We start from the raw sequence: 23,848 nt of genomic DNA, 5'->3' as shown, positions 1-23,848 counted from the left end.
GAAATTCCGCTGAAGACCCGGACGACCGCCGGGTGAGTACAAGCACCGCAGCTCCCCCGCTTTGCCCCCTGAATCCTCTGGGTGGCTCTGTTCCCCCCTCCTCCTCTCCCTCCCCCCAGTGCCTCCAGCGCACCGCCAAAGAGCTGACGGCAGTGGGAGGGAGGCACTGGGGTGGGGGGGACGAGTTGATCGGTGGGGCCTGCAGCTGGCAGGAGGGTGAGGTACTGGTGGATGCCTCCTCCTTCTCATAACACAAGAACTAGGGGTCACCACATGAAATTAATAGCCAGCAGTTTAAAACAAACAAAAGGGAGTATTTTTTCTACACAACGCACAGGCAACCTGTGGAACTCTTTGCCAGAGGATGTTGTGAAGGCCAAGACCATAACAGGATTCAAAAAAGAACTAGATAAATTCATGGAGGATAGGTCCATCAATGGCTATTAGCTAGGATGCAGAGGGATGGTGTCTCTGGCCTCTGTTTCCCAGTTTGTCACTGGGAATGAGTGACAGGAGATGGATCACTTGATGATTCCCTGGTCTGTTCATTCCCTCTGAGGCACCTGCCATTGGCCACTGTCAGAAGACAGGATACTGAGCTAGATGGACTTTTGATCTGACCCAATATGGCCGTTCTTATGACTGTGTGTTATGACTCTCTGCACTCTGTGCTTCTCCTCAGAATAGATGAATCCATCTATATAGCTCAGTGGTTTGAGCATTGGCCTGCTAAACCTAGGGTTGTGAGCTCAATCCTTGAGGGGGCCACTTAGGGATCTGGGGAAAAATCAGTACTTGGTCCTGCTAGTGAAGGACCTTTCAAGGTCCCTTCCAGTTCTATGAGATAGATATATCTCCATATATTATCTCAGCCCCTAACAAAGAGCTGTTCTTCTCTGGCTCAGCCTGTAGAGACTTGCAGATTTAGCTCTGAGGGTCCCATCTTCAGATCTCCCTGCATTGGCCATGAGGGCAGCCTGTCATACTCCCATAATGGAAATGAGTCTATATTTTCTGAAAAATAATATCCAATGTTTATTGACAGAACAGTACCCAATTCCTTCCTGGCCTTGTTTCTATTTAAAAATGATCTGTTTTCCGTCTCCAATCCAGAGCGAGTTTATTTCCTTCGGGAAAGCCTGTCCATCGGGGAGTAAAAATCCCAGCAACAATTATTAGTTGATATCTCTGGGGCCGTTTGGAAACAATTATATTCCTCTTTCCTTGGCAATGTCATTTATTTCTTTTTTAGAGGTTGGAGGGACCAGGAGCCCTGTCTGATGCCAGGTACGTACCGGCAGATCTGAGATCTTGGGATCTTTATTCGTGTGGTAGGGTTTCTCTTCCTCTCTAGTCAAGCTTCCTTTACTGGGAATATCGGGTTTGTGTTCACAGCACCCATAGCTGGCCCATGCCAGATGGCTTGGGCTCATGGAGCTTGGGCTGCAGGACTGTTTCATTGCTGGGTAGATTTCTGGATTTGGGCCGGAGCCCGAGCTCGGGAGACTTCCCACCCCGCAGGATCCTACATCCCAGACTCCAGCCAGAGCCTGGAAATCTACACAGCAATGAAACAGCCCCACAGCCACAGCCCCACAAGCGTTGGCTGGCACATGCCAGGTGCAGCTTTTCCTTCGCTGTGCAGACACACCCACAGGGACTACAGTGCTGGAACAGACCCGGTCCTATGCCCTGATGCATTAGAAGTGGGTGAAAACACAGAACCTTTTGGGGTCTTTCGTGCTAGTTTGTTTATGGCCTGAGACTGAGCGTCATTAACATAAACATTTTCATCGAGGGCTGGGAAGAGCCCATAAAATCATCACTGAAAAAGTCTGCAGATGACACACGACTTGGGGGAATGGTAAATAATGAAGAGGACGGGTCAGAGCGATCCGGATCGCTTGGTAAACTGGGAGCAAGTAAATGGTGTGTGTTTTAATCTGGCTAAATGCAAATCTATACATCTAGGAACCCAGAATGCAGGCCTTAGATACAGAATGGGGGACTTCACCCTGGGGAGAGCTTGCAGTCAAACCTCCCTGTCCCCACCTTCGAGACTACGCACCACAGCCCCATGCCAGGTATCCAGCTCCCTGGACCCCAGAGCAATTCACAAACTGGGGTCAGATGGGTGTTCTTCAGCCTAACACATGGGGGGGGGGTCCAATCCTGCAAGTGTGCTCTGAGCTCACCCACCGGCTCAGGCCCCTGTAGGGGAGCTTACCCAAAATATGGGGGGAGGTTCTGCCTTACAACTTGTAGCCCAGTGGTTAGGGCTGGCTCAAGTCCCCGTTCCACCTGCAGGGGGAAGAAGCAGTCTGACGGCAAGGGACTGGACTAGAGGATCTCTCGAGGTCTCCTCGAATCCTACAAATGGCCCTTTTATAACACTGTGATATAGGCACCAACTCCTGGAGCACCCATAGAAAAAAATTAGTGGGTGCTCAACACCCACTGACAGTCAATCTCTCCTCCCCAGCGCCTCCCATCCACCGGCAGCCCCCCCAATCCACTCCTCCCCTCCCTCCCTCCCAGCACCAATCAGCTGTTCCGTAGAATGCAGGAGGCGCGGAGGGGGAGTGGGAACACTTGGGGGAGGGGGTGGAACTGGGTGGAAGAGGAGGGCCAGGTGTGGGAGCTTGGGGGAAGGGGGTTGGGTGGGGGCAGAGCAGGGGGGCTGAGCTCCCGCTGGGGGCCCAGAAGAAGCCGGCGCTTGTGCACTGTGCTCTAACCTGGTGCCAAAAACTTATTTCCATGTTGTTTTTTCCCCAGTAGCTAGCGTGCGGGACCAGAACACAGGACAACTGGGTCCTACTGAGGACAAGCACTAGGGATTGTTATTATTACCTTGCTGTCGTTACAGATCAGCCCAGTGGGGGACATGGAAGCCTCCAACGAGACATGGGAAGCTGAGTTTTTCCTGGTGGGGTTCCCAGATCTCGAGCGCTTTCACCTCCTGCTCTTTAGCCTCCTGTTGTTCACCTACTTACTCATTCTTGGTGGCAATGCTGCCATTCTGATGCTTATCCGGGCCAACCTGCATCTTCATATCCCCATGTATTATTTTGTGGCCATCCTGTCTTTCTTGGAGGTGTGGTACACCACAGTGACCATCCCCAAGATGCTGGCCAACCTCCTGGACAGCAGGAAGCCCATCTCCTACAGGGGTTGCCTCCTGCAGGTGTATTTCTTCCATGCGTTGGGCATTACAGAGGCCTGTTTGCTCACGGCAATGGCCTACGACCGATACTTGGCCATCTGCAAGCCTTTGCACTACCCATCTGCCATGACCCCCAAGATTTGCCTGTGGCTAGTGTTAGGGTGCTGGGCATGTGGCTTTATGTGGCCTGTGCCAGAAATCATCCTGCTCTCCACGTTGCCCCTTTGCGGGGCGCACCGCATAGAGCACCTCTTCTGCGACTTCCCCTCGCTGTTCAGCTTGGCCTGCGCTGATGTGTCCACCAGCACCACCATAGACTTCGCCCTCCACTCCTTCGTCATCCTCGGCCCGGCCACCCTCATCCTCTTCTCTTACGTGAAGATTCTGAGCGTCATCATCAATATCCAGGACTCGGAAGGGCGGCGAAAGGCCTTCTCCACCTGCGCCTCTCACCTAACCGTGGTACTGGCCTTTTTCGGCACCACTGGTTTTATGTACATCCGCCCGGCACAAAGCCGACCTTCATACCACGACAGGGTGGTGGCGATGGTCTATGCGGTTCTAACCCCTCTTTTCAACCCGCTAATCTACAGCTTGAGGAACAAAGATATTCGGGAAGCAATCAGCAATCTCATGAAACCCCGGTGGGTTTCCCCTGTAAGCAAAGCAGAGAAGGTCTTCAGATTGTAAACGCTCTGCCACCGATTTCTGGTGTGACCTCGGGCTAGTCACCTAGCCTGGGATTTTTCCAAGAGCCTCTAGGCACCCAAAGTAGAAATAGGGTGGTTAACACCCTCAGGCCTTGTCTAGACCCAAAAGCCTTGGATCTGGATTATGAGGCTCACAAGCCCCCCCTCAGTGTGGACACAGTTATATAGGTATACCGTGCTTTATACTGGGATGGTTATTCCCATGCAGGAAGGCGAATAAGCTATACCAGTATAAAGCACCTTTATCCCAGTATAATGGCATCCACACTAGGGTTTATACCATTATAACTATTGGAGCCCAGGGACCCTTTGTTGCCAGCTGGCAGAAGGCCTGGGGAGTGGGGGTGCACAGACTTTTACAGGGATCTCCTGGGCCAGATATATGCATCATGAATCACCAAAGGGTGGCATGCGAGGTCTCTACTGAGAGCCAGAGGCCCCGTGGTCATCGTAATCATTGTGAAATGTGTGTAAGGATCATATTTAAGGCGTCATGTATCTGTACTGAAAATGATGTTCTTACGGGAAACAGGTCACCGTGTCTCGGACCGGTTGCTTTCCGGCCCGGGTCACTAACGCTTCTCTCGCTGTCTGCTCGTTGTGTGTGGTTCGCTTCACAGTGGCAGCCTGTTTGCACAGTGAGTCTGATGCTCATCGGAAGAGTGTGACACTTACAAGAGGGAGACGCTACAGGCATAGGTGCTGTCTCAGCATCCACCGGCAGCCCCGCCGCTCAGCTCCTAGTGCTACCCCTCCCTCCCAGCGCCTCCCGAGTGCTGCAATCAGCTATTCAGTGGTGTTCAGGAGGCACTGGGAGAGGTGGGGAAGGAGTGGGGGCAGGAAGAGGCAAGGTGGAGGTGGGGGTTTGGGTGGAGTGGGGATGGGGCCTGGGGCAGAGTGGGGGGTCAAGCACCCCCCGGGAACTGGGAAACTTGGCACCTCTGCCTAGAGGAACAAAACAATTGACAGGGGGCTGACTATGATCAAAGAATTAGCCTGGTCTACCAGGTAATGCAAGAAACCACACAGCGTCTTCCGTCATGGGGGCACGACTTGTCCCACGAACGGAAGCTCACAGCCACGCGGGGCTGTGAAATGGTGGAGGGACTTTATATGACGGTTGCTCATCAAAGTATCTCCCTAAATAAGTCTAGGGTCTAGAATGCATATTGTGATTTTATTTTATATGTCGCCTTCTGTTTTCTATACTTGCTACTGGTAGAATCTCCATCCCTTTGTTCAATCAATGTATACTTGGTTTCACTACAAACATGCTGACGTGCTGTGTGATAAGCGGCGAGGTGAACTGGTAAGCTGGGGGGGGGGCACTGTTCTTTTGGGACCTGCGAGTCTGTGAATACCATGAGCATCCAGGGGAACAGGGGCTGGGCGTTCCAGGGGGATGCTCGGAGGACTCGAGGGTCGGCGTGTGCTGACTGCCAACCTGCAGAGAGACAGCAGGGTCTGTGTAGGCTGAGAGGCGAGTGCTTGGACTGCCAGTGAAATTAGGGAGCTGACACCCATTAGGCATACGCAAGCTAAAGGCCGGTGGTTGAAAAGCGCCTCACACCTGCGGTGTCCCTGGGAAGTGTCACAACCGTATCACTAAAAAAAAATCACATGCCCCTAACCAGCATAGTTATACCGAGACAAAATCTGAAAAGCCTCAATCACTTTGTGCCTCATCAGTGCAGGGGATAATTCTAGGCAGCGTCACCGACTCCCATCATCATAAGCCTAATGCAACTTTCTTAATCCCCAGCTTCTGGAATCATGTGTTTGGCATTTTCTCTCCCAGATCATTACTCTCACCAACATTTGCAGCAGTTTCACCACGGTCATAGTGTGGGTTAGGTCCTGGGTTCCTTATTCTGGGTGCCTCCACTCAGGGTCACAGACCCAGGAGTGCTGTCCCGTGAGAAATCAAGGACAATCCAACTAGTTGGCAAGGACTGTAAAGCCCTGTACACAGGAGACAGTAAAGTCCATAAAACAAACTCCAGCCAAGAAATGATTTATCAGGAATAACAGCGTAACACTGGGGGAGAGGAGACTTTTTGAGAACAGGAAAATAGGATCTGGGGAAGGCAGGGGATAAGGTTCATTAATCATTATGGAGAAATAAGCCAGTCTCCTACCATCTAACATGCACAAGCTCCTCCCAGACCAGCTCCCTCCCCGGTGCCTTCCTAAAGCAGATGGTATGCTGACACTCCGTGTCCTGAGATGGTGTGTTGTGGTGCCAGTTGGCTTAAACAGAAGGCTCCTTGTTATGGATCCACAGGTTTCGAGCTACATCCCAGCTTTTCCAAAACCCCTGCAGGGGGCTTGACCCAGGAGGGGTCCCACTCTTCCTTCAGGGGAGGCCCTGTGGTCTCCATGCCTCCCAGACTGAGCCCTGCTCCTGCCCTCCTGCTCAGCGGTTCCTCCTGAGATAGACGGCTGGTCAGAGACTTGTTCCCTCTTCAGGGCCCGTTGCCCCTCCGTGACTATTTGCAGCGACACCAGGCAGCCTCTTCCAAGCAGAGCGGGGTTTATTAGTCAGCCGGGACCCAGCATTGGGAAGTCCGTAACTTAGCACAGAGGAGCAAATGTTCAGCTAGTGTCCAAATCAGACAAGTCAGGGCTATCGTAAGCTGTGCCGCTAAAGAAACCACCTTGGCTTCCTCCCTTTGTCGCCCAGTCCCAGGGGAGCTCCCCGACCTCTACAAAAGCCAGGTCTTATTCTAGCCTCCTGTCACCCCTCGGTCCATTGTCCTCATGCTGCAGACCCCTGCTGAGTTCAAACGCTCCGCCTGCCGGAGTTTCCCATTGTTAGGTGTCAACTGTTCAATTTGTTAGTCTCTAAGGTGCCACAAGTACTCCTGTTCTTTTAACTGTTCCATTGTCTCCATCGGTGTGAGTCGGTTTCAGCCAGCCCTTTAATGACCTGCTCATTCCACCCCAGACACTCACATGACCCACACACCTCAAATCCCCCATTCTGCCCCACGAGTGGCTCTTTAACTTTTTTCACACCCCGTTTTGTAGCAATTCCTAGCCAAGTCCGTCCCTGCCAGGCATATCACACAAAGATACTACAGGAAATTCCCACTTCCTCACACTCCTTTCTTTATCTCCACCCCTGGGTGAGAAGGTCTTCTGACTCCAACCGAGCTCTCTGGTTCCCCCGGTCTGAACTCCTCCTGGGGGCTCAGTGGGCTCTCAGCAGCCGGTACTGGTGCCTGACCACTTTGGGAGGTGAGTGATTGTGCAATACGTCCCCCGAACTGCCCCACTAACGCAGCCCCTCAGCAGTGACCCCTCTGCTTGTATCTGCGTTACAGCAGCCCGTCCCACAGCCACACACTGCATGCACTGGCACCATTCTCGTGCCCGGATCCAGTAGAGGTCCCTGTCGGTTCAGCCTTCCCTGCAGGTTCGGTGGAGCTGGGGATGGATTGTTCTTGGGTGTCCGTTGGCGAAGGCCATGAAAGGCGAGTTTTGGGCAGCCTTGTGGGCAATGGGAAGGTGGGGAGGGACGCACAAGTCTTTCCCTGTCACTTCCTAATTGTGCGATTGAACGATCCTTGTAATTTTCCACTAAATAGAATTCGTTCTGATTGCTACAATCCCTTCCCTGCGCATTGCCCAGATTTTAAAGCTTTATTGAGTTTCTCTTGTGTTTGATTAGAGCCGCCTTCACGGAACAGAAACCTGTTTCTTCTCCTCTGAATTGTCTTATGAAGCCTGGGCTTTAGCGACAGGTACCTGACCCTAGCTGTGGCCTTTGTCACACACCTGTCCATGTCAGCGGATCCCGGCCTGGTTAAGAAGCAGGTGAATCTGGCTCAAGGGGAGAAGCTGGATGAAATGAACAGGCATGTATGACTCACCAAGCCAGGGCAGGCCCAGGTTTCTATCAAACCGGTTCTCCTGCCCCCTGTTCCCGTCCCCCATCCCCAGCGCAGCACCTCAGAGCCTCCAACCACTGACTGGAACCTTGTCCCGTCAGGCCGGGGAGCTGCAGGTCCCCGTGGAGTGATGGGCCACCTACACGTCCCACTGCAGGTGGGCGTGCGCCCAGCGCTGGAGTCAGAGCGCTTTGTCCAGCAGTTTTCACGGTGCGGCGCGTGCCAGCCAATCTCATGGACCCACCCAGAGCACACAGGGCAGATCTGCCCCGACCCCCTCTCAGCCCCCGCTGAGCTCCCCCTCCACCCCCCATCTGATCCAGCCAGTGCAGGGCTGGCAGGAAACATGCAAACTGGGGTCTGCCCATTGTGTTTGTCATGTGTCTACCTTCACATCACCAGCAGATGGCAGCACATGGCCACGTTCATCCATAGCGAGCTGGGTGTCTGGCAAAGGCTGCCCTGCCTCGCTCCCAAGGGGGTGACTCTGTGCTAGGGGTCTGGGCTCAGGCAAAAAGTGGGGGCCCAGGCCTGGCCCGAGGAAGGGGGCACTGCCAGGGAGACTGGGGGGCCTCCCACACTGTGTAAAGTCCAGACACACGGACAGAGAGGAGGGAGACAGACACAGGGACAGAGACGCGAGACCCCAGGAGGCTCCGACACTTTATTGGTGTTAATCATTCAGGATGGGGGGACTCTGCAAAATCACAGGCCTTGCGAGAAGAAATGTCCCACTCCATCCACCCCCTGCATCCCCCCATGTCCCCGAACCCTCCAGTGGTGCCTGCTGCTCCAACCCCTGACAGTAACCCCTGCCCCGACAGTGCCCCCTGCCCTGCCATCTCCCCTCCCTCTGATGGTGTCCCCTGCCCTGCCTTTCCCACTGCCTCCTACGGCTTCCCCTGACCTGCCATCCCCCCAACCCTCCAATGGCTCCCCCTGCCCCACCATCCCCTAGCCTCCAAGCACACCCCCGTGCCACCATCCCTCATGCTGCCCAGGGCATCCCATGCCTTGCCATTCCTCCAAATCTCTGACAGATCCCCCTGCCCCATCATCCCCCCAATCCTCCAACAGTGCCCCCTGCCCTGCCATCCCCCCAAAGGTGCCCCCTGCCAGGTAGGTGCAGCGGCTGCCTCATGGCTCGCATCTCATCCAGGCAGGCATTTGGGTCGGTTTTGGGTTGTTCCCTCTGCAGTCCCTGCAGCCCTTGGTGTCACAGCGCAGCAGGGGCACGTCAGGCAGCCGGTGCCAGGCCTCCAGCAGGCTTTGGGGATCCAGGTCCCGGTCCTGGCGGTAGATCTGCCGGAAGACGAAGGCCTTGTAGTTGTGGTCGATGGGGCGGAAGGTGTCGCTCACCATCCGTAGGATGTTGTGGGGCCTCTTCACCAGCAGGCACGTCCCCGCGCAGGGCGAGCGGACGGTGAAGAAGATCAGGCAGCTTCTCTCGTTGTAGGGCCGGGCCAGGAGCTTCTGCACGGGGCTGTTCTGGTCGCCCTGGAGCAGGCGCCACTCGGCGTGTTCCCCTCCCCTGCCCAGGTGCTTCATCCGGGCAGCCACAATGGGCCCTTCGTCTGGGTCATACAGGCTGCCCTCTGGGTTAATGGCTGCCTGCATCTCCCACAGTTTGTTCCTGGGCAGCATCTGTTCCAGACCAGATGGGTTCTCGCAGCTGGCTTTCTCCAGGCTGACGGCGAAGGCGTATTCAACAGCCAACCCATCCCTAAGGGAAGGAAAGCAAAGGGCAGTGAGGGGACGCGGGGCTCTGAACAGCTCTGCCCCCAGCCCTGAGCGGCAAATAACTGCAGCTCAAGGCACTTGGGTTGGGTCACACATGGCGCCATCACTGGCCAGTTCTAGGCTCTCAGGGCTCCAGCCTGGGTCAAGGGCGGGTGACGTCTCGGCCAGGGGTCTGGAGCAGGGGAGCCCAGGGGTCACTCTGGCAAAAAGTGGGGGCCCAAACCTGGCTCAGTGAAGGGGGCACTGCCAGAGAGACTGGCCAGGCCTCGCGCACCCTGTAACGCTGAGACATGCAGACAGAGATGAGGGCGCCAGACGCACAGACAGACGCACAGACAGACGCACAGACAGACGCATGGACAGACAGGATGCTCTGACACTTTTTTGGTGTTAATCACAAGGGGGGATTGGCACCCCCATTCCTCTATGACATGGTGGTGGCTGCTGGCAGGGAAACCCCACGTTGGTGCAGTCGCTGCCCCATGGCTCACCTCCTGTCCAGGAAGGCGTCGGTGTTGTTCCCGCTGCAGTCCCGGCTGTCGCAGCACAGCAGGGACACATTGCGCAGCCGGGGCCAGGCCTCCAGCAGGCTGTTGGGATCCAGGTCCCGGTCCAGTCGGAACGGTCCTCTTGCCATTTACCAAAAGCTGGGCTTTCCGGACCACGGAAAATGCCCCGTTTCCAATAACTGCGGGATCCCGGGAATGTTTCAAAACATTGATGGCAAAAGTCACCGGCGTTTTCGCTGAAAAGGAAACTTTGCGCAGCCCCAGGTGTCTTGTGAAAACCGGCATTTTCCTGGGCAGGAAAAGGCCATTTTTGAGGGGGAAATAACCCCGTTTTTTGGACAAATGTCCCCCACCTAGCTCCAGCATCCACACAGCTGATGGAGTGAGTCTTCCCAGCCCTTGGGATCCCCTAGTGTAGCCAGACCTTTAGACCTAAGTGGGGAATTTACACACATCCCCTTTGCCACCCCATGAGCCATTCATTGCAAGGTCTGGGGCAGCAAGACCCGCCCTGGGGCAGCAAGAGCGCCCTGCTGTGCCCCCTGCTGCCCAATGGGGGGACATGTAAACAGGGCTAGGGGAGGTGCACGGATCCCCAGCCTGTGGGGCTGAGGCAGCCTGGGCCTGAGCCCGTGGGGGGTGACTGGCCCAGCCCCGCCTGCTTGGCCGCACTGACGTCAAGGGTCCAGCCTGTGCGGGGTTCGGGCCTCCCTGCTTGTGAGCCCAAGGGAGCATCCCCTGTGTGCTCTTCCCCCACTGTGGGGGTCACATAGGCCCTTGGGTGGGTCCCTTACAGTCTGTCCCTTTCTGCAGGGCTGGAGGGCGGCCATTTTTGTTGCCATTGCTCACAAGGCCTGATGTCCCCGTCACTGACCCCAGCGGAGGGGAGCAAACCCTGAGGCACGGGGGAGGCAGCTACAGGTCCAGATGGGGGGAGGGGGGCACAGCCCTCTCAGACCAGCAGACACCCCAAGGGTGTGGCCCAGTGGCAGGGCGGGCTGTGGGAGGGCTCTGACATGGCCCTGGCCCCAGGGCATGTGGGAACTGGGCTGGGTGACCCACAGGGGGCTGCGTGGCTCTGTGGGGTCCCAGCTATTCTGGGGCGGGGGTTGGAGAGCCGGGGCCTGATGGGAGCTTCAGGGGGTGGGTGTGTTGGGGGAACACAATGTGCTCTGGGGGGATGTCTTTGATTAGGAACCCCCATTCCCAGCTCCTTTTGACCCGTTGTGACTTTGATCAAATTTCCCCCAAATGACCTGGGATTTTGGGCGCCCAACTTGAGACGCCTCAGCAAGGCCGGACTGACAGAAAGCGCCGCCCTGGCCTGTGACATAGGACACCTGGGTTCTGCTCCCAGCTCTTCCACCCGCCCGCACTGATTGGGCAGGGGCGTGTCCCTTCCCCAGCTGTGCCTCAGTTTCCCCTCCTCCCTGGTGTCAGTCTGGTCAATTTGGATTCTCAGCTGCTTGGGTCAGGGCCTGTCTGTCATCATGGGTCTGTGCAGCGCCTGGCGCTGTGGGTCCCGGATCTCAGCTGGAGCCCTGGATGCTGCCGTGTCTCACGTTGGGCTCCCAGGATCCCGAGTCTCGGCCGTACCCCCTGGTACGGGGCTGTAATTCCCCCGGGGTGGGGCTCCCCGGACAGGCCAAACGCTGCGCTAATCCAGCCTCCCTTCGCTCTGGCTCGTTACAGATGGGCGCCCACCTGATGCAGCAGAGACCCCAGCCCTGGCCTTGCTCCCCTCACCTTTCTCCAGAGCTGGCAGGCGGGGAGCAGAGCAGGGCTGGAGGGGGAGGAAGAGACGCTGGGTGAGAAGATCCATGGGCCAGTCAAGATCCAGCCATTAACACGTGTGATGTGGCTGCGTGGCTACTCCAGAACCCCCCCACCCCCACCCGGAGCCATGAAAGCCTAGAGAAAAGGGTGTTAAAATCCAGCCCCTCGTGGCCTGCATTTTGCTGGGCTTTGCTCCTGTCCCCGGCTTTTTACCTACATCCCGCATGACCCAGTCCTGCTCCCCCCGGCAGCCACACGCCCCCTGCATCCAGCTCCCGCGCTCACACAGACCCTCAGTGCCCCCCGCTCTATGGACAGCTGGGCCCTGCCTGGGCGTCTGGGGACGTGGCTCTGCCCGGGCAGACCTGAGGGCACCGTGAGGGACTGGTGTGGACTGACTTGTGAACTCTGCTACTGCACTGGCACTGCCATGGCGAGGGGTCGGCTGATCATCCCGGCTCCCCCCGGCCCTGGGGCCTGTCCTGGGAATTCACCTGCCCCCGGGTCGGGGGTGGGGTGGGGCTTTGAGTCACCGGTGGCTTCGTCACGCTCTGCTCTGCTTCCCTCGGCCATTCACAGCAACCGTCTCTGGCTGGTGGCACCTTTGCTCTGGTGTAGGCCCAAATCGCGTCCCAGAGCGATACCCGCGCAGAGATGGTTTGACTTGATTTAATGCGGGTGTCGCCACACACTTGTGTTGCCGGCCGGGCTTTGCCGGTGGTTTGGGGCTGGGCTGGTTGGACCCTTCGTTAGCTGGGGAGGGCTTGCAGGATGAATAAAATCTCCAGCGCACACGATGCCGCTTGGCTTCATAAGCAATCTGGGTTGGAACCAGAGAGAATCTTCGGCACGTTGCAACCAACTTGGCACCCCAGAGATTTCCCCCCAGCTCGCCTCCAAATTGGCCATTTGATTTTAACTGCCTGTCCAGGCCAGGATGTCCCTGAATGGTGTCTCTGCCCCAGTGCAGGCGTAACCTCTGGCCTGGCCCCGTAGCACAGGCAGCCCCGTCCCACACACAGTTAAGCAAGCGGCACCTGGAACCCAGTTCTAAGTTGGCAGCGTCTGTCCAGTGCCGAGTGCCCTGTACCTGTTTCAGGAGCAGGATGGTGAGCGACCTGGGGACTGGCCCAGCTCACAGCTCCCGTCAGACGGGGGATCTGGTGTCACGGCACCGTGTGTTCCTCCCCCATCTCCTGCCGTGTTGCTTTGATTTGTTGCATGTGGCCACTAGGAGGCCTCCTGGGCACAGGGGTTCACTCCAGTGGAGAGGGGCTGATTTATACCCACAGGGGCTCTGGCCCTGGCTATGCAATACCTCTGCTTCTCCCCACACCAAGGGGGTGCGAACCGAACACAGACACAGCCCTGGCCTTCAGGAACACCAGTCCCCAGTGCTGCCCCTCCCCACGTCCCACAGATGATGCCCTGAGGCAGGGACCAGGAGGCCCATCCCACAGGAACCGCACTTTTCCCCCTGCTGCCCCGCAGCCCCAAGCAGGAGCCCTCGCTCCCTGGGCAAAGCCCCGCGAGTGTGACGGGTTCAGGCTCTGGGCCCCGATCCTGCGCTTGGGGAATCGGAGCAGGTCAGTGGGAGTCACTGGGGCGAGGAACATTGACCCAGCCCACGATGGGCCCACGGGGAGCAATGGTGCATGAATGGGGCTCGCTGGGAATGAGAGACCCTGTCCCTGGGAGTGCAGAAAGTGGGGTCCTTTCTCAGGGGTTCAGGGGGCCCCCATAGGGGCCCCATTCCCTATGACAGGGGCTCCCAAACTTTCCCCCCTAGTTAATGAAACTGAAAATCATCCATGTGTGTTCAAAAGCCGTGTGAAAAAGCGCAATTCCCACTCTCACCACACGGGTGCAGCCCAGCTCCAGGACCCAGGTCATGCTCTGGGTCGTTGTGAGCGTGCAGGCAAACTTTACCCAGTGAACTCTGGGGGGGCTCAGCACCCGCCACACCCCCAGTTCCTGCACCTCAGACCCACCCCCGGGGACCTTCCTCCAATTGCAGCTCCCACCCAGGCTGCCATTTTCCCTCAGGCCAGGCCGAGGCAGATGCTTGGGCCGGGCCCAGCCATTACCTTGATGGTCCTGATCACCCATTACCAAGTCCTGAGCCCAGGGGGCCCCGACAGCAATGGCTCCTGGGGTGCGGCGGTTTGGAGCGGGAATGGCTGTGAACCATCCAGCCTCCTCCAGCCACCCTGGGAGCAGCCGGCCCTCGAGGCCGGCCTCTTCTCCATGCCTTCTGCCCATCACCCGGCAGCTCTGATTTGCCCTCTGCCGCCCACTGGGGGCACTGGGCTCCTCCAGCCCTGGGTGGGGGCTGTCGCCAGTCACCACTCTGCCCACTTATACAGTTTGGGGGTGTCAATACCGTCATGTAGCCCCCAACTCTGCCCAGGACTGTGTCGCAGCCCACAGTTTGGGAACTCTGGCCGCACGGGATCCTATAATGGGGGCACAATTCCCTACAGATCCTATAGGGGGCACCATTCTCGGTGGGATCCTGTAATGGGGGCACCATTCTCTTGGGATCCCATGGGGAGGTTTCCCTTAGAGCTCGTCCACACCGTGGAACAGGCAGCCGGACCCAGAACTGGAGACCTGGGTGCTGTCCTGAGTGACCCCAGCTGAGCCAAGCCGTGGGAGTGGTACAAGCCACGGCTCCTCCAGCTGCCCTTGCCCCCAAGGGGTGAGCTCTGGGTACGTTATCTGTCTCTCCACTCAGGACGGCATCTTAGACTGCTGCACTGCAGCCGCTGGCCCTAACGCTGCCCCTTTTGGTCACAACTGCAGCTGGTGCCAGGCCCAGGGTTGTTACCGAGACAGAGCTGCTTGGGCACAGAGCTCGCTGGAGGCGCAGGCGTGGGGATTTCACAGTCAGGAAGCTGCCTGATGCCATTTGTTTCTTTGGGGTCAGGCAAACGAGACCTGACACACTTTGGTGAGTGAGCGTGATCGCACTGAGAATCTCCCTGACGCATTTCTCCTAACAGAAACACCCTGCAGTGCCCGGATATTGGTGCACCGCTCGGGCCAAAGGTCAAGTGCTCACAGCTCGGCCCGGAGGTTTGTTTCTTCAGACTTAATCAGATTCATTTTCTGTTTGGGTGTCACTGTGGCTTGAAACCCTGGTGCCCAGAGCGATCCCCTTGCAAACACCATCACCCCTTGTTACTGAACAGCGACTGCCCCGTGTCCATGGCCCTGTCTCCCCAGGGCAGAAGGAAGGCAGGGCCTGCTGAGATGGTGAACAGAAGCCGCCCTGGATAGAAACGAAGCGAAGAAACTACTCGGAAAGAGCCTTTATTTTCAAGGGCAGTGACAAGTGGGAAACGCACCAGGCCGCCCAGCCACAACCCAGCATGAAGTGCTGATCAGACAAAACAGCCCCGGATGGGTCTCAGGATTTGCAAGCCAGCGTCAGGATTTTGGGCACCCACATTGTGTCACCTTAAAGGGGCAGCTGCTCAGCACCTTAAACAGACCCTGATTTTCCACAAGCGCTGAACACCTGCCCTTTGAAGGCATCTCCAGATGGGCCCCCAAAATCACTCCTCGCTTCTGAGAATCTTGGCCTGGGTTTTTATCCAGGAGCTCCCTCCGTCGAAGTGGTGTCGCGGGACAATGGCTCTGGCACTGCCCCTCTCTTCGGCTCCTCCTTCTTCCGCCTCAGTCAGGACAGAAAACCCACCCGCGGTCCGTGCAGGAGCTGTCAGTGGTGGCACACCAGAACCTCCCGAAGAGCTTGTCAAACTTGGTACAAGCAGAGAAGCGTTTGCCCTTGTAGGTGAAAGGGAAAACACACGCTTCTCCATTGTCGTAATCTGCGAGAGACAGAAACACCGACTGGTACCGTGGCCGGGGGAGATTTCAGCTCAGCTAGGAGAGGAATCAGAGGGTTTTTCTGCTAAGGACATGTTCTGTTCATTGGCTGTGAAGGAACTGCACAGGGGGAGAGTTTATTTTACCACCCCCTTCAATTTCAACTGCCTTCATTAGGTTTCAGAGTCATTTGCCCTTTAGATGGATGGGGCAGTCCCCCTCCCCCTTCAGAGCCATGGTTCCAGGCTCTCTGCAGACGCAGGCAAGCAGCACTGTACTGCTGACACTCAGGTCCCCTTTTTAAATGAGAGCTGAGAGTCCAGAGCACAGTTCTGCGGCGGCGGGATCTTGGATCCAGGAGGCCCTGCTAAGAACTCAGCCACAGAACGCAAAGTCACAGACCGGAGCCGGGGCAAATGGGCTCTGTCCTTCATTGGACTCTTAATGCTTTAGCAGCTCAGCACCTTGCACATCATCACCTACATCCTGTGCCTGGCAGATATCTCCGGCACGGTCGCGGTTGGTCAGTTTCCCTGGGTCACCTCTGCGCATCATTCCCTCTCCACCGCGCAGCGTGGCTAGTGGCTCCCCACGGCGCAGTGCACAGAGACATGGGCTGACATAACTTAAAAAACCCAACCCCTGAGTATCCCCACATTCCCCAGTCTGTGCAGATGGGGAGTCTTCCCCTGCTTCGCCCTCCAGCTGGAATTGCTTTAGCAATTCCAACCCCCACCCCAGTCCTCTCTCCCACACCCTCCGCTCCGGTCTCTCTTCCAAAATGCAGGCAGTGTAGTCAGGCTGCAGCCGTTGCATCTACAGGCAGGAAGTTTTCGCAGGCAGAGATAGGGAGGCTTGGACCAGCCTAGGGCGGGAGATTCAAAAGTGCCTCCATGACTGAGCAACAGAATCCCGGGAAACTCACCCTCCCGATCAGTACAAACTCTCAGAAACGTCCCTAAAATACCTCCCACCCAACGTGTAGCTCCTACACGACACACAGGGCTGGGAGGAGAGGTTCTGTCAGCATGAATTTGGGGTGAAAAACACCTTTCCCTTTCTGGAATAATAATAGCCGTACATTATTTATTGGGGGTATTACGGTAGCACTAGGCACCCCAATCATAGCCAGGACCCCATTGTGCTAGGTGCTGTACATTACTGAGCAGGTGTATTACGGTAGTACTGGGAGCCCCACTCCTGGCCGAGGACCCCATTGTGCTAGGCACTGTACATTATATATTAGGGTGAAACACTGACCCACCCAAGGGTGTTGGCAGCAGGGATCCAACCTGGGATCTTCTACCACATGAGCTGAAAGACACTTGTCTCTTAGCCAAGGCAACAGCAGGCTCATCATTCTGTAGGGGGCCCTAGCCACCACTAGAGGGGGATAGAGCGCCACTCCGAGCAAGCAGAGCCTCACAATGGGTATTACGGTAGCACCAGGCGCCCCAGTCATGGCCCAGCACCCCACTATGCTGGGCGCTGTACATTATATATTAGGTGTATTACGGTAGCACTGGGAGCCCCCATCATGGGCCAGGACCCCATTGTGCTAGGTGCTGTACATTATATATTAGGGGTATAATGGTAGCACTGGGAGCTCCCCATCATGGCCCAGGACCCCACTGTGCTGCACAAACACAGAAGTGGCCAAGTCTAACCCATGTGGACGAAGCCTTTATAGAGCCATAGATTTGAAGCCCAGAAGGGGCCATTGGCCCAGATCCACAGAGGGACGCGAGCACCTAAACCCCAGTGTTAAGTGTCACCGTGGCCCCCCCACTACCCTCCCACCCGCAGCTGCCTCCTACCGCCATAGGCGCCTGGCCTTGCTCGCCCCCAGTGTCTGCACTGCGAAGGCTGCCCAGGCGCTCCCGGCTGCCTCTGGGCCTGCACATGCTGCCTCCCTCCAGGTGCCCGGCTGCCTGTCCCCCCCAGCCCCCAGTGGGAGATGAGCCAGCTCCAGGCCGATTTGCCCTCAGGCCCAATCCGCTGGGTGTGCTGGGAGCTTTGGGCTTTGGCCCCATTCAGAGCCCAGCTGGAGAAGGCGGTGGGGGGTGTCTCCCTCATAACGTTTAGCCCTGGGTTTCGAGCGCTCACTTGGGACGTGGGAGACCCGGGTCCAATCCCCCCTCTGTGTGAGTGAGAATGGACTAAACCGGGGGGAAGGAGGGCTGTGTAGCCTTGTGGTTAGAGCACCCCCAGGGGAGACTCAGGGTCCGGTCCCCCTGCTGCAATGGCATTTTATTTCCAGTCTGAATTTGTTTAGCTTCAACTTCCAGTCTCTGGCTCTGCCTTTTTCTGCTAGTCTCCCAGGGCCTTATTTCTCAATATTTTAACGCTGTCTTATAGCACACGTCATCGCAGCACGTGTCCTCTCTCGTTCCCGTCCCGTGTGCACGTGTGTGTGTTTTCGGGAGATGAGTGTGTGGCATTGCGAGAGCACCGTTGTGTCACTGGCCCAAGCCAGTGCGGATTTTTGCACACGAAGGAGCAGTGGCAAGAGGGAGGGCGACTGATCGATCGTTAAATCAAACACTCCCAGGAGGGAATTAACTGGCATCTCAGAAAAGTTTGCCCAGCGGATTTGGAGCTGGGTTGTTCCCTTGCAGCGAGTGGGGGCTGTTTCCCTGGCCGAGCCGAATGGCCGCTGTGCCGCGCAGGGGAAGGGTGTAAGAGGCGAAGCCTGCCAGGACTCACCCCTCACGCTGCAATACCTCCACCTGCCGTCCGTGTCGTAGCTCGTGGTGGTCGCGCACCAGCGCAACCTGCTTCTGGTCCCATCCCGGGTGCAGGCCGAGTACGATTTCCCCTTGTAAATAAAGGGGACGGCGCAGGGGGGAGAGACAGATGGAAAGTGAAACTGGGAGAGACAAATTACAACCACGAGTGATATAAATGGGCACCGCGCCATTGGAGTCAATGGATCAGATCCCCAAGTGGTATAATTCTGCCTTGCTTCCCTGGAGTCACTAGGCCAGAATCCCCAGCAGGTATAAATTGTCCTGGCTTCATGTGTGTCTGAACGGTACGGCATCGTGGGAGCGCCGTCGTCTGATTGCGCTGGGTGGGAGCGACAGATATTCGTGCAAATGGAGAGAGGGAGAGAAGGTGAAAGATCCTTAAGCCCAGTGCTGCTAGGAGAGGATTAACTGGCGCCGCGGGAAAGCTCGGCCAACGGCTTTGGAGCTGGGGCTGTTTCCTTGCAGCGAGTGGGGCTGTTTCCCTGGCGTTACCGCGGTGCAGAATGACCCTGTGCCCTGCAGGGGGAGGGAGCAGGAGGTGCGGACTGTGGCGCTGGCAAACCAGCTGAGGATAAAGTTACCTGGCTGATTCACCGGTGTGTGTAACCCTTAAAGGCAGGCCAAGAGGCACTGTGGTGTCATGCAGCCCATTCATCTGTGCTGATAAGAATCAACCATAGGTGCTAATTGCCTTTGTTTGTATTCTCCGACTTCCTGTGTAACGTACCCTGATGTCACTCTGCAGTTACCGCTACATCACGTGTGCAATGTACACTCAATCACCATCAGATCAAAGGCCTGTATTTATCAGTTAGATGAAGTTTACTAGAATGAGGATGTTATTGTCTTCCAGTGGTTCTCAGCCTGCGGCCTGTGGTTCGCTTGCGGCCCACTCAGCACACAGCTGCGGCCCATGTGACATCCTCAGGACCATACAGGTGGTATATATATTGTGGGGATGCGGCCCACAGAACCCACAGAGAGCTGCACACGCGGCCCACAATGATAAGTAGGCTGAGAACCACAGTCTTGGTCTATCTGAAACGTGATTTACATTGAAAAACCACCTGCAAACCAGCGTTGTCGTTTGAATGGCTGCATGAATTGGATTGAACAGATGCATGAGTCATGGCATTGACCAATGGGAACTCAAGCTGTGTGCTCTGCTGCCTGCCTCATCAAAGCAAGCTGATGATAATGGTCAGCTCGTTAACCTGCTTCAACTAGAAAAGAGAAGCCTTGGGCATGGACTTGCCATCTCTGCTGACCTCTGAACAGGGAGAGTTTGAGCTATTGGACTGAGATCCCCTCTGATGGGGCATCTGCCCCACACTGGCAGGAAAGGGGTTAAAAGCAGCCCTAGGGAGGCTGCGCAGGAGGCAGCCAATCAGAGAAGGGCTGAGGGGAACAGCCAATCAGGGCGAAGAAGGCCCATATAAAACGGGAGCTGCAGGGTAGAGGCAGCAGTTCTCTGTTGGGAGCCCAGGGAGGAAGGACTATGTCTCTGGAGGGCTGAGAGAACTGCCGGCACCCTGGACAGAGCAGTGCTGCTAGCAGGGTCTGGGGGAGTGAGAGACAGCTCCTGGCTGGCTGCTGAGGTTTGCAGACTGAGACCCTGACACAAGGGCAAAGAGGGCTGGCCGTGCGCTTTCCACGGCTCCCATTGGCCGGGAACGGCAAACCGCGGCCACTGGGAGCTGCGAGCGGCCGTACCTGCTAATGCTCAGGTAAACAAAGTATCTCGCGGCCCACCAGGGGCTTATCCTGAACAAGCCGAGGCCCAAGGTCGAGAACCCCTGCACTAGGCTACGTAAAAAGCACCAGCAAAGTCAGTACAAACTACAATGTCATACAATGACTTGTTTATACAGTGGACACTGAAATGGAAGGACAGTATTTATATTCCAATGGACTTATGTTATAACTCTACGGTAAACAAGAAATGAAGCCAGTTTTCAGTAACAGTGCGGCTGTGACACTGTTTGTATTTTTATATCTGATTTTGTCAGCAAGTACCGTATTTTCCGGCGTATAAGACGACTGGGCGTATAAGACGACCCCCAACTTTTCCAGTTAAAATATAGAGTTTGGGATATACTCGCCGTATAAGACTACCCCTCTTCCAACGCACACCAAATAAAAATTAAAAAAACATCAGATTTGATTTCAATATGGTAATTTTAATTCAAATGCTTATGACATGCAGGTACTTAGCAGGAAAACTGTCACTTATAAACATAAGGCTGTTTGTCATCAAACATGTAAACATAAAACAGTGCAAGTGGATTAAACTTTTCCTAATTCACTCTAAAGCTGAAAGGAAGGATAAGACAATAAACCCATGGGAGCTGCCATGCTGTTTGTTTTCTAAGCTGTCAACCAAACTGGAACTGATGATGATAGGAGGAAGATAACAAACAATAGAGAGAGAGCAAGTGCCGTGCAAGTCCCTGGCGAGTTAGCAACGCCCATCATAACTGCAAGCTATGGTATTTTTACAGGTTTTGCTGGCATGACAGTTTCCCTTTAAAAGCCTTCAAAATCCTCCTGTTCGTCATCTGATATCATAAGTACATCAATGACATCTTGTGATACATTTGTAAGGCAGTCATCGTATGGATCGAATTCCGTATCAGATGGTGTGGTCTCAGCTTCAGCTTCCTCTTCATCTTGCCACAAGTAGTCGTCCTCCATACCATCTAATGAATTTGATATGCCACACTTCTTGAAAGACTTGATTACTGTTTCTGCATCAATATCATTCCAGGCTTTTATGACAAACTTGCACAAAACATCCAACTGTGGAGCACGCATGTTTCCTCCTTTTGTGAATGACTTTTCGCCGCTAACCATCCATTCATTCCACTGTTCTTGAATGCGATCTTTAAATGGCTTGTTTAGGCACATATCCAGTGGCTGTACCAACGATGTCAATCCTGCAGGAATAACTGCCACATCTGTGTTTAGTCTTGCAAGCCTTTGCTTGGTGCTGGGAGTTAAATGAGCCCTGAACATATCCCACACCAGTAGACTACATTTTTGAATAAGTCCACCTGGTCGCCTGCTCCATACATTATCAAGCCATAGCTTTACCCCTTCTTCATCCATCCAGCCTTTTTCATTCACATGTACAAAACAACCAACAGGGAACTTGAGTTTCGGCATTGTTTTTCTTTTAAAAATAATCATTGGTCTCAGTTTGGCGCCATCAGCTGTGCATCCTAGTACCACTGTAAAACTGGACTTCTCATGTCCTGTTGTTTTAATTAAAATTGTTTTTTCACCTTTTTGATGGACAGTTTTATTTCCAACCATATCAAAATTAATTGGAGTTTCATCCATATTTCCAATACTACTTAACACATAGCCATGTTTAGTGCGCTGTTGTATTACGTATCGATGGAAACTATTTACTTTGCTATCAAGATCTGCAGGTAATTTTTGGGCAATTTTCATCTTTTGCCTCAGTACCATATTATGCCTTCCCATGAATCTAGTACACCAGGATACAATGGCCTTAAATCTGTTGCTGTGATCTGGGTTAGATTTGGCCCACTGAAGTGCAAACAAACGTATTTTATTTCGTGTCACTACATAACCGTTTTGGCGATGCTCATTCACCATGTCTGCTACATGTTTTTCGAGTTCTGGCCAATGTGGGGTGCCTCTTCTTAATGCACACTTACCCCTTGGCATACTCTTTAATGCTTTTTCATTTGCTTTCCAGTCCCGAACCATCTTTTCTGTTACTCCATATTGTCTTGCAGCAGCGCAGTTATTATGTTCCATGGCAAAGTTTACAACTTTAAGTTTGAAACTGGCTTCATATTTCTTTCTTCTTGCTGGTGGAGCCATGATGGGGTTTTGACTGTTGGAAATTTGTATACTGTACTGTATGTACTGGTGCTATACTGTATGAACAGGTACAGATACTGGTGCTGTACTGTATGTGGTACCCAGTATACAACAGCGATGTACCTTACCGGCGATTGGCTGGTTGTTGTATACAAAGCCTGCTTGGATTGGTCAGCTCTCCCTGCCTGCCCAGCCCTCCCTGTCTCCAAGACTATCAGAGCGGTAGCGCAAACACGCCTCTTTCACCCGTCTGGCCCGCCCTTGTATCCTATTACCTCCTTCTCTGCCTCTCAGATCTCGCACATGCGTGCCTGTGCCGCTTCACTGCAGTCCTCAGGAGCGAGATCTGAGAGGCAGAGAAGGAGGTAATAGGATACAAGGGCGGGCCAGACGGGTGAAAGAGGCGTGTTTGCGCTACCGCGTGTTTTTCTGGGCACAGCGCCGCTCTCTCTCTTTTTTCCATACCCCGGGCGTCCCGGACGCCTGCAGCTTGCTCCGCCCTTGCTGCTTTCATACGGTCACCGCATATGGCAGGGATGCGGCCGCGGCCGTTTTTGAGCTCCCCCCACCATATGCGGTGACCGCAGATTCTCCAGTCCGGCTTGGAAGTTTCAGCACCCGCCCTATAAGACGACACCCGGCGTATAAGATGACCCCCGACTTTTGAGAAGATTTTCCTGGGTTACAAGGTAGTCTTATACGCCAGGAAATACAGTAGTTTTAAGTGAGGTGAATCTTGGGGTACGCAAGACCAGTCAGACTCCTGAAGGGGGTACAGTAGCCTGGAAACATTGGGAGCCACGGCCTTCCATCATAAAGTCCAGCTTGCCTGGGTGATAAACAGGGGCTGGAATGTCAAGGGGATTGTCTGTATTCTGTGGTAAAACTAGCCGAGTGATCCAGGCAAGCTCCGTTATTCCTGGCTTGGTGAATCTAATGAGAGAATAGCCCACCAGTTTGGGGGTGTCTGCCCTGTTCTCTGGCGATCTGTCCTGAGACTGGGCGTTCTCCGCTGTGACCCGCTCTAGTTAGCACGGCACAGACACAAGGACTCACCCTTCCGGGTGCAGAACTCCCATTTGCCGTCCTTGTCGTAGTCGCTGATGGTCGCGCACCAGCAGGGCCGGCTCTAGGTTTTTTGCTGCCCCAAGCAAAAGAAATTTTGGCTGTCCCCCACGCCAGCCCTGGGCTCCCCCCCGCATCTCCCTGCTGCCCCAGCCCTGGGTTCTCCCCCCACACCTCCTGCCACCCCAGCCCTGGGCTCTCCCCCCAACCTGCACCCTCCTGCCGCCCTAGCCCTGGGTCACTGGTAACTCGCTCCCAGGGCAGGTCATTCATCAGGAATTTTGGATGTGCACAGAACACAGACAGGATTGGTTCCCATATGGTCACAGAACTGCAGTAAAGTGGAACAATTTTCAGCTTGTGTGATTGGAGGATATCTGGATGCATATTGTAAGACTGTCCTCCAAAAATGAGGAAAAGTTGAGGTGCCTTTATTATTCTTTTGTTCCACTTTCTTTCTATGGGGAATTTGCCAATGCAATATCACTGTCTTCCTTTTAAACAGATAAAACTAAAAAAAAAAAAAGGGGGGGGGGGCAATGGCTGTTGAAAA

The 23,848-nt window shown here is 55.0% G+C and overlaps 1 protein-coding gene across 1 annotated transcript; it reads left to right on the top strand.

The window, feature by feature from the left end:
- Nucleotides 1-2,884: 2,884 nt before the first annotated feature.
- LOC101932942 (olfactory receptor 6N1-like) lies at nt 2,885-3,853 on the top strand. Its single transcript, XM_005311742.2, has one exon. The coding sequence runs from the start codon at nt 2,885-2,887 to the stop codon at nt 3,851-3,853; it is 969 nt and encodes a 322-aa protein (XP_005311799.2).
- The last annotated feature ends 19,995 nt before the right edge of the window (nt 3,854-23,848 follow it).

This window comes from Chrysemys picta, chromosome 17, assembly GCF_011386835.1.
Source record: "Chrysemys picta bellii isolate R12L10 chromosome 17, ASM1138683v2, whole genome shotgun sequence".
NCBI classification, from domain to species: Eukaryota; Metazoa; Chordata; order Testudines; family Emydidae; genus Chrysemys; species Chrysemys picta.
This window is presented reverse-complemented; position numbering and strand designations above follow the sequence as displayed.

What these genes read in the sequence shown, in the direction of transcription:
- LOC101932942 (XM_005311742.2), top strand. Translation starts at nt 2,885, where the DNA reads ATGGAAGCCTCCAACGAGACATGGGAAGCTGAGTTTTTCCTGGTGGGG.